Here is a 13,437-nt window from a genome sequence, read left to right on the forward strand (position 1 = left end):
AATACAGGAATGTCCAAAGGTTTTATTGTTTAAACACCAGTGGCATATTTCTATTCTTCCTCAGTCCAGGAAGGACAGCTCCATGCACTCCACAGCCTCTGGGTGAAGCATGCGGGTCGCCAGCCGTTCCATATCATCCAGGCTCAACAAGCGCAGGCTCCGCTCATAATCCTGAGAGAGAGGCAGAGGGAGAGACATGTCACAACTGCACGCTGGTCTACACCTGCATTTCAGTTTTGGTGCGCTGTGTCTGTGGGTCTGTGCTGCAGTTGGTATTGTGTGTGTGTGTGTGTGTGTGTCTGTTTCAGTTGGTAATGTGTGTGTCTGTGCTACAGTTGGTAGGGAGTGTGTGTGTGTGTGTTTATTGTATCTGTGTCTGTGCTGCAGCTGGTACTGTGTATGTCTGTGCTGTAGTTGGTATTGTGTGTTTGTGTTGGGTCTGTGCTGCAGTTAGTCTTGTTTGTGTATGTGCACTGTATCTGTCTGCTGCAGTTGGTATTGTGTGTGCTGTATGTGTGTCTGCTTCAGTTGGTGTTGTGTGTGTACTTTATCTGTGCTGTAGTTGGTAGTGTGTGTCTGTTTCAGTTGCTAGTGTGTGTGTGTATTGTATCTGTGTGTCTGCTGCAGTTGGTATTGTGTCTGTGTACTGTATCTGTGTCTGCTGCAGCTGGTATTGTGTGTTTGTGCTGTGTCTGTGCTGCAGTTGGTCTTGTGTGTATGTGTGCTGTGTCTGTGCTGCAGTTGGTCTTGTGTGTGTGTGCTGTATGTATGTGTGTCTGTGCTGCAGTTGGTCTTGTGTATGTGTGCTGTATGTGTGTCTGTGCTGCAGTTGGTCTTGTGTGTGTGTGTGCTGTATGTGTGTCTGTGCTGCAGTTGGTCTTGTGTGTGTGCTGTATCTGTGTCTGTGCTGCAGTTGGTCTTGTGTGTATGTGTGCTGTATCTGTGTCTGTGCTGCAGTTGGTCTTGTGTGTATGTGTGCTGTATCTGTGTCTGTGCTGCAGTTGGTCTTGTGTGTGTGTGTGTGCTGTATGTGTGTCTGTGCTGCAGTTGGTCTAGTGTGTATGTGTGCTGTATCTGTGTCTGTGCTGCAGTTGGTCTTGTGTGTATGTGTGCTGTATCTGTGTCTGTGCTGCAGTTGGTCTTGTGTGTGTGTGTGTGCTGTATGTGTGTCTGTGCTGCAGTTGGTCGTGTGTGTGTGCTGTATCTGTGTCTGTGCTGCAGTTGGTCTTGTGTGTGTGTGCTGTATGTGTGTCTGTGCTGCAGTTGGTCTTGTGTGTGTGTGTGCTGTATGTGTGTCTGTGCTGCAGTTGGTCTTGTGTGTGTGCTGTATGTGTGTCTGTGCTGCAGTTGGTCTAGTGTGTGTGTGTGTGCTGTATCTGTGTCTGTGCTGCAGTTGGTCTAGTGTGTGTGTGTGCTGTATCTGTGTCTGTGCTGCAGTTGGTCTAGTGTGTGTGTGTGTGTGTGCTGTATGTGTGTCTGTGCTGCAGTTGGTCTAGTGTGTTCTGTATCTGTGTCTGTGCTGCAGTTGGTCTAGTGTGTGTGTGTGTGTGTGCTGTATGTGTGTCTGTGCTGCAGTTGGTCTAGTGTGTGCTGTATGTGTGTCTGTGCTGCAGTTGGTCTAGTGTGTGTGTGTGCTGTATGTGTGTCTGTGCTGCAGTTGGTCTAGTGTGTGTGTGTGTGTGTGTGTGTGCTGTATGTGTGTCTGTGCTGCAGTTGGTCTAGTGTGTGTGTGTGTGTGTGTGTGTGCTGTATGTGTGTCTGTGCTGCAGTTGGTAGTGTGTGTTTGTATTTCAGTTGGTAATGTGTGTGTGTGTGTCTGTGCTACAGTTGGTAGTGTGTGTATTTATTGTATCTGTATGTCTGTGCTGCAGTTGGTATTGTGTGTGTCTGCTGCAGTTGGTATTGTGTGTATTTGTGCTGCAGTTGGTAGTGTGTGTGCATGAGAGTACAACTGCAAATGAATGAGGACAGAGCGGGTCTGTCAGGAAAGACTAATATATATATATATATATATATATATATATATATATATATATATATATATATATATATATATATATATATAATTAAAACATACAACATTTGGTAAATAGACATTTTGCACAGACAGCATTTAAGAATGAGCGCGCATAAAGTAATAAGTAATAAGACGCATCCTTTATCTATCTCCTAGTCGGTGTACATTTTGGATTGCACCGTTTTCCTTTAATCCCAGCTTGTTTGTCTGCTCGGTTTGCCTTGGCCAGTTCACTTCATATTTCCACTCCGACTGCTTGCTCTATCAGGAAGTATCGCTGCCGTAGCCTGCAGGCATAGTCGCTGCAAACCCGAGAGTCAGTCCAGTTGGTGGAACTCCCCACGTGGTTCTGACTCCGGTATAAAAAGTTTCAGTGTATAGTGTCACAATGTCGTGATTGCAGGGCAAAGAAAAAAGCCGATCTGAAGATTGTCCTTTTTTTTTTCTTGCTAACGCTCTCAGATACACATCAGCGCCCGTTTGCAGATCGGAAATTAAAAATCAGTTATTTGAAACAACGGCGACAAAGATCAAAGCCAGAAGAAATAAGCGGATGGAGAATGACAAAGTGAAATTTTGCCGAGACCGAAAAGGGAGCTATATAAATGAAGCGATCTTTCCTTTCTCTTACAAAGTGGGAATTGCTCAATGTGAAACGGTCGCAGCGGGGTTTCTTTTGCTTTCTATCCTTCGTTATTTGGTTTTGCTCCTCTGGGTCAGTGAGTGCTTTTGTCACTTTGCTTGATAATCTTTTTATTTTATTTAATTGTTTTAAATATTGTGTGACTCGAGTATCATTCATTGCTATAAAGAGGCGCTGAGGGTAAGGACTCCGGTGAAATTATTATTATTTTTTGGTTGGGCACTTCGAGGCTGTAAGTATATAAGCCAACTCGTCACCAGACACAAACTGGAATACAGGGCAAAAGCAATGTACGGGTTTCTTTCGAGTGGCACTTAAAAATGACCAAAGACTATATTAACCTGAACATTACCAAGCGAATGCAGTGGGTCATCATCTATACTCCAGCCTCTTATCTGTAATAGACGCACGTATGGAAGGAAGGAACACGTCACACAGCACTGAGGGGACTGGGTTTGATGCTCCCTGTACATACAACTGAAGCATTTCCATTGCATTTTGAGTGGTTATTGGGTCAGAAGCTAGCCGATAAAGACAAACTTTTAATTTTGTATATTTATTTCTTAGAATTATTCTTTAAAAAAACGTATATCATTACATTTCTAAGTTCTACAAAAAAAAAAAAAAAAAAAACACACACACATTTGAGAAAATGAGCAGCTTCATTATGAAAATAGCTTGTCTTGTGGCATGCATTATTTGTACCAGCGGCACAGCGGCCCCAGGGACTGAGTCTCAAGCGTCGACCCAGGATACGTGCACCTCCTGCGGCCTCGGGCAGCCGGAGGAGTCGGTGCGGATGGACGTGGAGTTTCTGGAAGCGGTAAAGAGGCATATTCTTAACAGGTTACATATGCGGGACAGACCCAACATCACCCACCCCATCCCGAAGGCGGCGATGGTGACTGCGCTAAGGAAGCTGCACGCTGGAAAAGTTAGGGAGGATGGCAGAGTAGAAATCCCAAACCTGGATGGGCACGCCACCTCGGATAATGAGGTCCTGGAACAAACCTCGGAGATCATCAGCTTTGCAGAATCAGGTCTGTTGCGTAAATTATTATTATTATTATTATTATTATTGAGCACTTTTTGTTATTGTCTCCTATTTGTATTCTCCCATTATAATTTTGAACTATCACAAAGAATCGGGTTGTCATATTAGTCTGGTGAAATGTTAGTCATTTACAACGGAACTATATACGAGGTAATGAAAAGTATCCGTTTTATAAGTATGTGTATCGTTAAGCGTGCATCAAGACACCTGAAACATCGCACACCGCACAGCGGGAGTAATGTGCAGGGAACACGAGTCTGGCAGGGCAGACTAGCGTTCAGTCTTCAAAACATCTCTAAGCTGTACAAATAAAACATGGATAATAATAATAATAATAATAATAAACACCAGTACAGTGCTTTCTGTATCAGCAGTGCATGTTTCTTTAAGTAGAGTTGTTTGCCCGTGGTAGTTAGTTTTCAATGAGAGTTCTCAACATGAAAAGCACGCCTCTAACCGTCTTCTATGCGTTTACTGTGAAGACTCAAAACGTGTTTGACAGGCGATGCTGGGGCTTGGGAAACCCTTTAATAATAATGATGCTAATACTACTAATTATAATAATAATAATCAAACAAAATATCCACAAAAGGCTGACTAACTGCAAGAACAAACTTATATATATATATATATATATATATATATATATATATATATATATATTTGAAAAAAAAAAAGCCGATGTAATTCAGTAGCGATCTCTCCGGTTACCCGGTACCTGAAATTAACTGTGTCGTGCTTCTTTTGCTAATTGCCATTTCACTAGGACACAAATCCGGGCAGTAGTTTCAATTCACAAATGTACAAAACGGCCAATTGTGCGAATTCCAGTAGTAAATGACTTGTCCTTGATGCTAAGTAGTCCAAAGCAGTTCCTCGTCCAGACATCGCATCTCTTAGTATACCGTGCGGACACAGTTCAGCAAAGCCCTTATCAACGGGAGGCTGTACTGTGCAGTGCAATCCTGTTCAAAAGCATGCACTCATTTTTAAATTGTATTGATATCACGTTTTATAATTGTGTTATGCTGTTGACCAGTTCCAGAGTACAGAGAAATCATTCCTTAAAATTATTAGTGGCAGTCATGTCATATTGTTGACTCAGCAATTAGCTGATCAATGCCTTGTTAAAGTGACTAGCATTCACACAGTTAACCTCTAATTATGCTGTAGGTTCCCAGAGCGGTTAAAGGCAGGATTCTACTGTAAAATTAAAATAATGATTGGGCTGGTTTACAATTACACACCTGGCGCTTAGGTTTTCCCAGTTTTCCCAACACCGTTTTGAACCTCTGTTCTGTATTTGACTGTGGTTCTGGCTCCGGTCTGCACTCCCTGATTCGCAGCCAGCTGGGAATAACCCCAAACGGCGTGCTTGCCAACTGGGTACGGACATGTGACAAGCAAAAGCCACGGGGGAACTCTCCAGCCACCGACACGGGCGGAATCGAAGTCTTTCTGAATAACCCGGACGCTAGGGTTCTGTAACGGTGTTTGATGCCCAGTTTAATCAGCATTTCAATTGCACCGTTTGTCTTTTTTTTTTTTTTTTTTTAAATCGGACAGTTAGAGAGAAGGAGCTTTTTCTTGTTCCCTACTAGTTTAAAAAAAAGAAAGTAACAGTAGCTGTATGTTTTCCTTTGCTGTAAAATGGTGCAAGTTGCAGGGTGCAAAAATAAATCGGGTTCTTTCTTCCTTCTTGTTACACAGCACATGTAACGCTCTTCACAGAGGGGGGGCGTTCTTCACAGGAGGAAGACTAAATGCACGCTGTACCTAAAATATGCATGGGTAGGAGAAAGCGCCTCTCATACACACATGTGAAGGGCTCTTGTTTGAGTGAAAAGATGTTGCCTTTCTTTAAATACTACAATTTCCTGAGCGTGTCAATGTATAGCGTATGCAGTATGAAACAAAAATATACATAAGCCAGCAACGCCAAGGTACAGTTTTTGGCTTCCCTGTTTCTTGTACACTTGTATCTTGTATTAGAGCTAATACAACTCCAGCCCTAATCCCTGTTTGCTGGCATTAGTGCAAAGAAGGAATGTCATATGGTAATTGGGATAGGCTAATAGAGGAGCCGTGGCAAGCCTGGTTTTCAGAGAGAGGAAGGGGGCGCCTGGATGCAGTCTTTTTCTTATTGATTCCCAGAAACCTGGAACACTTCTTCACAGGGTTTAAGAATGGAATTTGATAGCCTCTCATTTTTTGGTTATAAAGAGCGTATTAGGGATTTGCTTAAAACTTTTGCTTTTCTTTTAGTTCACATTGAAAATAACAAAAAAAATTCTGTATTCCTGCTCCTTTGTTTATTTGTTGTTATTGTCTAAGGCTGGTCCACACAAATATTAACTGTGTTGTTTTATGTGTGAGTGTGTCTGTGTATGACAGGACCCCCTTGTAAACGAGGCCTCGGCCTCAATGGGTTAATTTCCTGTATAAATAAATAAAATGAAGTCTTCAGTGGTAAACTGTAGATGGAGCTCACCAGTGAGATCAGCTCACTTTGCTTTGAAGATTTCATCTAATATTCTATTGTCAGCTGAAGGCTAAAGCACTGTTGGTAGCACTCAGGATCTACACTGAAATGTTGCTGTCAGTTCCCCAAGATACTGTAAGTGAGTTACCTGGCTCGCAGAAGTCATTTAGATCCACCAGGACCTTTTCTGATTCAGCTAATAATTATGTTCTCCCTAACCCTAACCCTAACCCTTGTTCATCCCATATCTTTGAAGGATTTTCAGCTGGCTGGCAGGTAGGTCCTGGTGCTCTGATGATATCACTGGTTTGGTTTGAAAGATGCTCTCGATCTTCTCTGTGCCTCAGACCTTTCACATCGACAGAGTTGCCCATGTCAAGGCACAGCATGTGACTGTATTTTCTGTATTCCCCACTTCCACTACGTTTTGGTCTCCTTTCCCAGTTACAATACCAGAGCTATCCAGCTTGAGGTGTTTTGTTTTTCCTTGGCGAAGTCCATGTATTATTGCTGGGTCATGGCTGGAGCACCTGCGGTCTGTTATTAACAAAGGCATTGAGTAATGATGTTGTGAGGTTGGCGCAGGTGTGGACATGTTGGGAAATGATCATTGTTGTTGATTGTGGACCCTTGATCATTGTTGTTGATTGTGGACCCCTCCTCCTGATCTACACACACTGGCAGGGCTGAGCAGGGCTAAACAGTGACACCACCTGCCATCTCCACTTACAGTGGATGGTAATTCAGGCAAAACCAAATCAGGGTCAGGAGAAGACAGACTGGCCCCTTAAGCGCAGTGATGTCATTCTTTAAAGAGGATGAAGACTGTCCCAGCGTACTGTAGGTGGAATGCTGCAGAGTGCCAAGGGAAAGCTACCTGTATTACTGGAGCGTTTCAGGCTGCTTGAAGTCTTGAAGAAGGCATGCTGGATGGCGGGTGCTGCTACTTGTATAAACATCTCCTCGGACAAACTCGGTTCCACAGCGTTTATATGATGTATATGTTTATATTGCACCATGATCTCTGCGTTCCTGGACAGTGAGCTCACCTCACCTCCCGGTGGTCAGGAGGTCATCTCTCAATCCATTAGAACAAATAATTTCAGACCACATACTAGTAGTAGTAGTAGTATTAGTAACACCCTGACTTTCATGTTGCCTTCGTGTGCCACACTACTTCATTTCCAGTGATGTATGTATTTATGTTGCCAGCAGTGCCCCTGCCGCAGGCTCATACCCAGAGCAGCAGGCGAGACTGAGGCTCAGCAGCACTAAGCTGTAGCATAAAAAAGGAACAGAAACCCACCCAGCTGCACCACGCCAGGCCAGCGACAGAATCATCATTTACAGTGCCAGACTGAACGAGTAAGTGGAGCTGGATAAACGCACACACTGAGGACCCTGCTTCCACTCTCCACAACCCCCCCTCCCCTCACAACCGATTTAGAGCTTTTTAGAAGTACCGACCTCAGAGAGCTATCTATATAAACAAACCGGGGGGTACAGAGTTATCTCCTCGCAGGAAGTACTTCAGTACGATTATGACGTGAGGAAACGGACGCAATTGGAATCTAAATAAACAGCTGCTGCTTGGCCTGTTTCCAGTGTGGGTCACATTTTCAGTATACTATGTTCTAAACATATCTCTATGCTACATATTATAAACACATCGATTTGCTGTCTCTATGCTACATATTCTAAACTCATCGATAATTTTTTCCATTGACCACACTTCACATTAGCTCTACCTTGCTGTACGCGACAGAGCACTTTCAGAATGGCTACTTGCACAATGTAGCTTTCATTTATTCTCCAGTTAAGAGATGCAGTTTCCGTGGCACATTAAGCGTTTAGCTTTCACACTATTCTCAGCAACATTTGAAGCTTTGTACTGTATTCTGTTTCGGAATTGGCTGTGGTCCGTACTTCATGGACTTCTACTTCCTGATGCAGAGCCAATTGGGAATGACCCCAAAGCACTGTCATAGCCAGCAGGGGAAGCGTTCAGCTATCGAAGGATTCAGATCCCACATCTGCGCTGGCTCCGGGTGCATTCTCTTTAGCATAGCCAGCAGGGGAAGCGGTCAGCTATCGAAGGATTCAGATCCCACATCTGCGCTGGCTCCGGGTGCATTCTCTTCAGGATAGCCAGCAGGGGAAGGGGCCAGCTATCGAAGGATTCAGATCCCACATCTGCGCTGGCTCCGGGTGCATTCTCTTTAGCATAGCCAGCAGGGGAAGGGGTCAGCTAACGAAGGATTCAGATCCCACATCTGCGCTGGCTCCGGGTGCATTCTCTTCAGGATAGCCAGCAGGGGAAGGGGTCAGCTATCGAAGGATTCATATCCCACATCTGCGCTGGCTCCGGGTGCATTCTCTTTAGCATAGCCAGCAGGGGAAGGGGTCAGCTATCAAAGGATTCAGATCCCACATCTGCACTGGCTCCGGGTGCATTCTCTTTAGCAGAGCCAGCAGGGGAAGGGGTCAGCTATCGAAGGATTCATATCCCACATCTGCGCTGGCTCCGGGTGCATTCTCTTTAGCATAGCCAGCAGGGGAAGGGGTCAGCTAACGAAGGATTCAGATCCCACATCTGCGCTGGCTCCGGGTGCATTCTCTTCAGGATAGCCAGCAGGGGAAGGGGCCAGCTATCGAAGGATTCAGATCCCACATCTGCGCTGGCTCCGGGTGCATTCTCTTTAGCATAGCCAGCAGGGGAAGGGGTCAGCTAACGAAGGATTCAGATCCCACATCTGCGCTGGCTCCGGGTGCATTCTCTTCAGGATAGCCAGCAGGGGAAGGGGTCAGCTATCGAAGGATTCAGATCCCACATCTGCGCTGGCTCCGGGTGCATTCTCTTTAGCATAGCCAGCAGGGGAAGCGGTCAGCTATCGAAGGATTCAGATCCCACATCTGCGCTGGCTCCGGGTGCATTCTCTTCAGGATAGCCAGCAGGGGAAGGGGTCAGCTATCGAAGGATTCATATCCCACATCTGCACTGGCTCCGGGTGCATTCTCTTCAGCAGAGCCAAGGGGAAGCGGTCAGCTATCGAAGGATTCAGATCTCACATCTGCGCTGGCTCCGGGTGCATTCTCTTTAGCATAGCCAGCAGGGGAAGCGTTCAGCTATCGAAGGATTCAGATCCCACATCTGCGCTGGCTCCGGGTGCATTCTCTTTAGCATAGCCTGCAGGGGAAGCGTTCAGCTATCGAAGGATTCAGATCCCACATCTGCGCTGGCTCCGGGTGCATTCTCTTCAGCAGAGCCAAGGGGAAGCGGTCAGCTATCGAAGGATTCAGATCCCACATCTGCACTGGCTCCGGGTGCATTCTCTTCAGCAGAGCCAAGGGGAAGCGGTCAGCTATCGAAGGATTCAGATCCCACATCTGCGCTGGCTCCGGGTGCATTCTCTTTAGCATAGCCAGCAGGGGAAGCGTTCAGCTATCGAAGGATTCAGATCCCACATCTGCGCTGGCTCCGGGTGCATTCTCTTTAGCATAGCCAGCAGGGGAAGCGGTCAGCTATCGAAGGATTCAGATCCCACATCTGCGCTGGCTCCGGGTGCATTCTCTTTAGCATAGCCAGCAGGGGAAGCGTTCAGCTATCGAAGGATTCAGATCCCACATCTGCGCTGGCTTCGGGTGCATTCTCTTCAGCATAGCCAGCAGGGGAAGCGGTCAGCTAACGAAGGATTCAGATCCCACATCTGCGCTGGCTCCGGGTGCATTCTCTTCAGCATAGCCAGCAGGGGAAGGGGTCAGCTATCGAAGGATTCAGATCCCACATCTGCGCTGGCTCCGGGTGCATTCTCTTCAGCATAGCCAGCAGGGGAAGGGGTCAGCTATCGAAGGATTCAGATCCCACATCTGCAGTGGCTCCGGGTGCATTCTCTTCAGCTTGTTTTCAGCTTCCAGCTGGTTTCAGCTCCCGGTCACCTTTGCTTCTCGAAATTTGGGTTTGGTGAGGTTTCTTTAGGTATGTAGCTGTCTTCAGTCTTCCTTTGTCACTTTCTCCTGACTCAGCAGCACAGTGACTTCCTTTTAAAGCCATTTCAATTCCCAGCAGCAGACAGACTGGCCCCATTTTCTTTATTTGACATTCTAAACATTCGCCTCAAACATTCAGGCCATTCTATTCTTAGAAGGTTCTTTATCCTTACCGGTTATTTTTAAGACCCTTTCTTTACTTCAGTCCGAAACTCTCCATGTCTGTGTGCAAACCCAGAGAGCATGATACTCCCTTCATTTCAATGCACAGACACAGCAGGTTGTGTCGAGTACCGTAAATGAGCCTTCACAAATAATGCTGTACTTCAGTGTCAATTCACACAACTGGGTTTTACTTATGCACTTACTGTGTGTTCTGTAATATGCACAGCTAAGGCTAACTTACTGTTGTTAAATGCAAAAGTCTCCTGCAATTGTGCTTACAGTGAACCTAATCTGTACAATCAATGCAAATATGAGGTCATCTCATCAAAATTCCCTAGCATTGTTTTCTCATATTTCCTTACAGTTGACTTATTTTTCTGGGTTATAGATATGTTCTTTGTTATTACAATGACAAAAACCTGTAAATGAATGTCAAATTGTATTTTTAAAAATACAACAGCAACACTATACCTCTTATGTAAAAGCACTGTAAATGGGGTAGAGGTGGGGGGGGGGGGGGTAAAACTAACAATGTCTTTTATTTAACTGGTCTTTTACATTTAAATCTTGTGATAAATGTGAATTAAGATTTTTTTTGTCTCTTTTCTTATGCAGATGAGCTGGCATCATCCAAGTCAAGCCTCTACTTTTTGGTCTCGAATGAAGGAAACCAAAATCTCTTTGTTTCTCAAGCCAACTTGTGGCTGTACTTTAAAGTGCTCCCGTCCAACGCGGAGAAGGGCGCCCGGCGCAAGGTGACAGTGAAGATCTACTTCCAGGAGGCCGGGGGGAGCAGCACGTGGAGCACGGTGGAGAAGCGGGTGGAGCTCAAGAGAAGCGGCTGGCACACTTTCCCCCTGACACAGGCCATCCAGGCTCTTCTGGAGAAAGGGGAGAGGAGGCAGAGCCTGGAGGTGCACTGCGAGGGCTGCCAGGACGTGGCGGTGACACCCGTCCTAGTCAACCCCGATGACGAGGCCCACCGGCCCTTCCTAGTGGTGCAGGCTCGAGCGGCCAACAGCAAGCACCGCATCCGCAAGCGAGGGCTGGAGTGCGACGGCAGGACCAGCCTCTGCTGCAGGCAGCAGTTCTACATTGACTTCGGGCTGATTGGATGGAATGACTGGATCATAGCGCCGAAAGGATACTATGGGAACTACTGCGAGGGGAGCTGCCCGGCCTACATGGCTGGAGTGCCTGGGTCGGTCTCCTCCTTCCACACGGCTGTGGTGAACCAGTACAGAATGCGAGGGCTGAGCCCGGGCTCCATGAACTCCTGCTGCATTCCCACCAAGCTCAGCACCATGTCAATGCTGTACTTCGACGATGAGTATAACATTGTCAAGAGAGATGTGCCCAACATGATCGTGGAAGAATGTGGCTGTGCTTGAGTTTTCTTTGCAAGCAAGTTCCCTCAATTTGATCATTTTTTTAAAAGGGATTATTACTCTGCTCTGCTACATCAAGCAACAGGAAATAATAATAATAAAATAATAATAATAATATTTATGAACATTTTGATACCTTTTGTTTACGGTTAGCCTTTTCTACAAAATCAAAGACTGCTTCTGCATTTTAATTAGTAATTAAGAAGAAGAAAAAAACTATCACATCCAGGCCTGTGGTGCCCGTGACACAAAACACAGAACCTGACCACTTTTTGGTGACCTAGAAATGGAATCTGAAGGGAATGCGCACCATCTACTGAAAAGAAGTTTAAATTCAACAGCACTTCCAACAAGGAAAACATCAAGATGATGGGGCACACATTCCACAAAAGTGGAAGGAGATTTCAATTCCTATAGACATTCCAGCGAAGTAAAGCACTCTTCAGTTATTGGCAGAGCATGGACTCCTAACTGGTGTTCAAGAAACCCATATGGACTGGTATAATCAGGGTTTCGGCTGGCCTGTAAGAGACAGGTTTACTCTTTACAGCATCCCTAAAAAAAACAATCAAATGTACTTAAACAGCTGATGCAAAGAATAACTGGGTTCTCTCGTATGAATCAGTGGATGTCAAGAATGGCCATATTGCTCGGCTGGTAATGGTGTAGCATAGCACTTACAAACTCCTGAATGCACATTTGATAGCACTTGCAGACCTAAATGCCTTTCCAAGGGTGCCTGCCGGTGCCCTTCCCCTTACTCACACAACCCAGTTAAAGAAGTGCCGCATGAGCTATGCAATGACCCGTACCAGACAAGCACGGCTCTTTGTAAGACTCTTTATTTGATACAATACTTGAAACGTAATCGTTCGCTGCTTCTTCTTCAATGAGTGAATGATTGTCACAATGTTTGCACTGAAAAGTTGCGTGATTAGTTTAAAAAACTGCCATTGAAAGAAAAACAAAATGTTATTTTTATAAAAACTGAAATTTGAATTCTGTTAAAAAATGTATTATACCTAATAATGGAACCAAAGAAGCCAATTCTTTTTATAGCTGTTATTAAGACAGCAAGGCCGTCGCATACTGTGTAAAAATACTGTGCGATCACGTGTGAGGCCTAAACACTGTTTCAGGGTACAATATTATGGATTCCATTTTTTTTTAAATTCAGCATGTTCTATTCTGTACAGTAGACAAATGGAATATTTCAACATTTCTGATAAATTTTTATTTGTTTTCTTTTTTTATTTAATAAAAGCTCTTTTTAGATCCTGTTGCAGAATCATTTAGAATTAATAAAATGTCACTGTGTACAGTTTATGTAAAGTAAAATAAGTTTTTAAAATATTTGTTCCTTGTAACTGTTAAAAATAAAATTCTTACTCTGCATTAAGATGTGATTCACTGTCGTTTATTTTTGTATTCATTCATTTTCATTTGTTTTGTTAAAAACTGAATTCTAACTCTTGCAGTATATTCTGATTGATCCAATGTCTTTGTTCATACCTGGGCTGATCTGCTGGCTGAAGCTTAAAATTAGTTTGTTTCTAAAAGGAAAGTGTGCCTGTCTGTTTGGTGGTTGCAAGTGTATAGCTAAGTATATACAGTAGTGTGCACATGTATTATAAGCCCTCGTATTTTTTTTATTTCATTTATTTGACAGGGACATTGTACAATTTTTGACATAAATGAACA

General features: G+C 44.6%; 1 protein-coding gene across 1 annotated transcript; it reads left to right on the forward strand.

Annotated features, from left to right (window-relative positions):
* Positions 1–2,110: 2,110 nt before the first annotated feature.
* Positions 2,111–13,135, forward strand: LOC117426331 (inhibin beta B chain-like). The gene is made up of 2 exons (XM_034043798.3): positions 2,111–3,700; positions 10,964–13,135. Exons 1-2 carry the CDS (start codon positions 3,313–3,315, stop codon positions 11,737–11,739), a joined length of 1,164 nt encoding a protein of 387 aa, XP_033899689.2. The 5' UTR covers positions 2,111–3,312; the 3' UTR covers positions 11,740–13,135.
* The last annotated feature ends 302 nt before the right edge of the window (positions 13,136–13,437 follow it).

The sequence above is a fragment of the Acipenser ruthenus genome, chromosome 11 (genome assembly GCF_902713425.1).
Source record: "Acipenser ruthenus chromosome 11, fAciRut3.2 maternal haplotype, whole genome shotgun sequence".
Lineage (NCBI taxonomy): Eukaryota > Metazoa > Chordata > Actinopteri > Acipenseriformes > Acipenseridae > Acipenser > Acipenser ruthenus.